The sequence below is a fragment of the Myotis davidii genome, unplaced genomic scaffold, assembly GCF_000327345.1.
Source record: "Myotis davidii unplaced genomic scaffold, ASM32734v1 scaffold1439, whole genome shotgun sequence".
Lineage (NCBI taxonomy): Eukaryota > Metazoa > Chordata > Mammalia > Chiroptera > Vespertilionidae > Myotis > Myotis davidii.
Genome location: NW_006292342.1, coordinates 1,204,814 through 1,208,719, shown reverse-complemented (window position 1 = coordinate 1,208,719; position 3,906 = coordinate 1,204,814). Strand labels below are relative to the sequence as shown.

The 3,906-nt window shown below is 58.1% G+C and overlaps 1 protein-coding gene across 1 annotated transcript in view; it reads left to right on the top strand.

Annotated features, from left to right (window-relative positions):
* The window catches only part of DOCK6 (dedicator of cytokinesis 6), a 39,763-nt gene extending 36,419 nt beyond the window's left edge, over positions 1-3,344 (top strand). The window contains exons 41-47 of the mRNA XM_015565360.1: positions 895-1,020; positions 1,118-1,207; positions 1,503-1,739; positions 2,051-2,194; positions 2,277-2,383; positions 2,553-2,714; positions 3,125-3,344. Of these exons, the coding sequence (XP_015420846.1) occupies positions 895-1,020; positions 1,118-1,207; positions 1,503-1,739; positions 2,051-2,194; positions 2,277-2,383; positions 2,553-2,714; positions 3,125-3,167 (909 nt within the window). The 3' untranslated portion in view covers positions 3,168-3,344. The remainder of the gene's footprint in view (positions 1-894; positions 1,021-1,117; positions 1,208-1,502; positions 1,740-2,050; positions 2,195-2,276; positions 2,384-2,552; positions 2,715-3,124) is intronic.
* Positions 3,345-3,906: the final 562 nt, after the last annotated feature.

Below are 3,906 nucleotides of genomic sequence, written 5' to 3'. Positions count from 1 at the left end.
CATTTCTCCCTGTCTCTCTCCCTGTCTCGATCGCTCCCTCTGTTTCTCTTGGTCTGTCTCTCCCTGTCTCCCTACCTCCCCCAGGATCTCTGCTCCTTGTTGCCATTTAATGCTCCCCTCTCCCACCTTCCCCCCACTTGGGTCTATTTTTAGGCATCTCCTAGTTTGGGGAGAATTTTCTGGCCAAAGATGGCAAGAACCCAGAGCCGAGGCAGGAGGGCTGGGTGGGGGCCGGGTGGGGTGGGCAGGTCCCCTCCCTCCCTGGGTCTCTGGTCTCATGGGGCAGCATAACCAGGACCCTGGGAGTTTGGTGGCTCTGACCTCTGACCTCCCCCGTGATTTTGTCTCTCTGTCCCCTGCTCCCCACCTCCCTCTCCTGATGCCTACCCCACCCGTCCTGGATCTGCTTTGGTGAGTGAACATGGAGCCACCCCTTCCTTTCTGGTGGGGGCGAGGGGGGGAGGAGGGAGAGGAGGGAGAGGATGCCCTGGAACAAAGGAGGCAGAGTTTCTGTCCCAAGCATTCATTGAGCACCTGCTGCATACCCAGCCCAGTAGGCATTGAGGATACAGCTGTGAGCAATGTAGCCCCAGTTCTTACTTCATATAAGGGATAAATGAGGAGGCAGATTTGGGGGAGGCAGGAGACAGAAGCTAGGGAGAAAGAGCAAGGGTGTGGGCAGTCGGTGGTCGTCGCTGAGTCCATGCCCAACTGAGTATGGGTCCCCCTACCTCTGCCTGTGCTATGATGTTCTTGGAGTCCTCACATGCTACCCAAAGTGCTCTGGGTCTCCTGCCCATGTCCACCTCTTCCACATGTGGGGCCCGCACTTCTGGAGCAGGGGGACCTCCCGCGGGGCCTCCTGGGCAACACTCCCCCTTCCCGCAGCCCCAGCGCGTTTTCGGAACATACTTCCGCGTGGGTTTCTACGGTGCCCGCTTTGGTGACCTGGACGAGCAGGAGTTTGTGTACAAGGAGCCATCCATCACGAAGCTGGCCGAGATCTCACATCGGCTGGAGGCACGTCCCGGTGGTGGTGGGTGGATGGGGCACAAGCCTGCCCTGGGGTGGGGCGGGGGCTGCAGCTGTGCGGCCCGAGTCAGCCCCGTGTCCCCAGGAGTTCTACACGGAGAGGTTTGGAGAAGATGTGGTCGAGATTGTCAAAGATTCGAACCCTGTCGACAAGACCAAGCTTGACTCCCAGAAGGTGAGGGTTCCTGACCATGCCTCTGGGGTCCCCAAAATCTTATAGTCGGGGTGATTCTCAGCACTGTTTTCTGGAAACCCTCAAATCCTTTTCCTCTGAGAAAGTCCAAAGCTTACGTCCTCCAGGGACCCCCAAATCCTTAACCTCAGGTAATTCCCAAACATAAGGAGACCTGGGACTCCCATGGAGGCCCAAATCCCCTTTCTCCAGGGACAGAGCCCTGCTGGGAGGCTGGCAAGCTCCAGGGGGGTAAGTGGGGGCTGTGGGAACCTCACACCGGAGCCCCGTGCCCCAGGCCTACATCCAGATCACATACGTGGAACCGCACTTTGACACCTATGAGCTCAAGGACCGGGTGACCTACTTCGACCGCAACTACGGCCTGCGCACCTTCCTGTTCTGTACGCCCTTCACGCCTGACGGGCGTGCTCACGGGGAGCTGCATGAGCAACACAAGCGTAAGACACTGCTGAGCACGGACCATGCCTTCCCCTACATCAAGACACGTATCCGCGTGTGCCACCGAGAGGAGGTAGGTGGGGTCCCCAAACCCGGGTTGGGGGAGGTGAGGGGACTCCCAACTCCAGCCTCCAGACCCCAATCTGTAGCCTCAAATCTCTACCTCCAGACCCAGCTGATCCAAGGCTGCACCACGACCAGACCAAAGCCCCAGAGCTAGACAAAGGCAGCTGAGCCAGGCCCTGGCAGAGCCAGGCAGGCAGGCGCCCTCACACACTGTTCATGACACAGCCTCTCAGGCCCCTCCCACCGCAGCTGCCCTGGGCTGGCCTGGGTAGGATATGGTCAGGCCCCAGCCAGGGCGTGCTGCCCCTAACCCTGCAGACGGTGTTGACGCCGGTGGAGGTGGCCATCGAGGACATGCAGAAGAAGACACGGGAGCTGGCCTTTGCCACCGAACAGGACCCGCCCGATGCCAAGATGCTGCAGATGGTGCTACAGGGCTCTGTGGGACCCACTGTGAACCAGGCATGGCCGGTGGGGTGTGCAGGCTGCCCGAGGCCCCCAAGGGTCCATGCAGACACCCTCACAAGGCCTTCTTACCCCACAGGGTCCCTTGGAGGTGGCCCAGGTGTTTTTGGCAGAGATCCCAGAAGACCCCAAACTCTTCAGGCATCACAACAAGCTACGGCTCTGTTTCAAGGACTTCTGCAAGAAGTAGGCCTGACCTCACCCATTAGAGCCCCTTCAACCCTCATCATGGCTCTCTGCCTACTTTACCCCCCAGTTCTAGCTCCTGACCCACCTCACGGACTCCTCCTCCACCTCTGGTCTTGCTTTCTCTCCCGAGTGCCAGTACCTGAGCACCCTGCCATCTGGCCCTCAGGTGCGAGGATGCGCTGCGAAAGAACAAGGCCCTGATTGGGCCAGACCAGAAGGAGTACCACCGCGAGCTGGAGCGCAACTACGCCCGCCTAAGGGAGGCTCTGCAGCCCCTGCTCACCCAGCGCCTGCCCCAGCTGCTGGCGCCAACCACAGCCAGCCTCAGGTGCCTGACCCAGGCCCCCCACCCTAGAGAGGGCAAACAGAGGCAGGCACAGGATGGGGATTGTCGTGCACATCAGCATATGCATTCGGCTTTGCACACAAGGATGTGACTACCTGGGCATGTGCACAAATGCACACTCTGGGCAATCATTTCAGATCCTAGTGCATTAGTTCCCAGACACGCAACTTCATCTTTCTGAGCCTCATTTCTACATCCGTAAAATGGGCACAATATGATTCTGGTGGTGGGTTCCGGGAGAGAATCTATGAACCCACAGCCAGATCAGAACGGATGGGAAAGGAGCAGGGAAGGCTCTAAACGAAGCTTTGGCGGAAGAGAGGGAGAGGGCTGGGAGCACTATGGAGTTGGGGGCCCTGTGTCCATGTTGACCCACCTCATTCCTCCCCCAGGAACTCCTTGAACAGAGCAAGTTTCCGGAAGGCCGACCTCTGAGCTCACAGGGCCTGAAACCACACCCAGAGGAACCAGCATCCTGGCCTCAGCTCTGTGCCTTTCTGGGGTTCTGCCCCACCTGGGGTGACCACATTGCATGTGGTGCTGGGCCCTCTGTTCCTGTTTGTGCACTGATACTTCTTACCTTTTTTTAATTTAAAAATTTTTTTATGAGCAGCCTGTGTGGTGTGGTCCCTGGGGGCTGGGTCATGTGTGCACCGCGTATCCACACTCTGATCTTTGACAGCCAGACTCTGTTGGGAGCCAGGGACACACCAGTGACCACAGTTGCAAATGCCTGCCCTTGTGGGGCTTGCCGTTCTGATGGGGAGGCAACACACAAATGAAAACGTCGCATGTACATGGGAATAATAGTAACGTTTATTTATTTTTTTTTCAAAAGGAACATTTATTAAACCCTTGCTGATTGCCCAGTCCTGTACTAAAAGGCTCCCAGGAAGACACTGCCCCATTTATGGGTCTTTAGGTCCAAAAAACTCCAAGAGGCCCCTGCCTCATGGTTATTGAATCTTCTCAGCACCACTATCAGGCACACTCTTAACCCCATCTCAGAGATGGGGAAACTGAGGCACCGGGCACTTAAAGGCCTGGTGGGGTTGGGATTGGAGCCCAGGTCTGGAGGGCCAGAATGCCCAGGCCTTAGTCACGGCCCGCGCAGCCTTGAACTGACCCGGCTCCCTGTCCGCCCCGCGGCGGTCACGCCACCGTGGACCAGGCC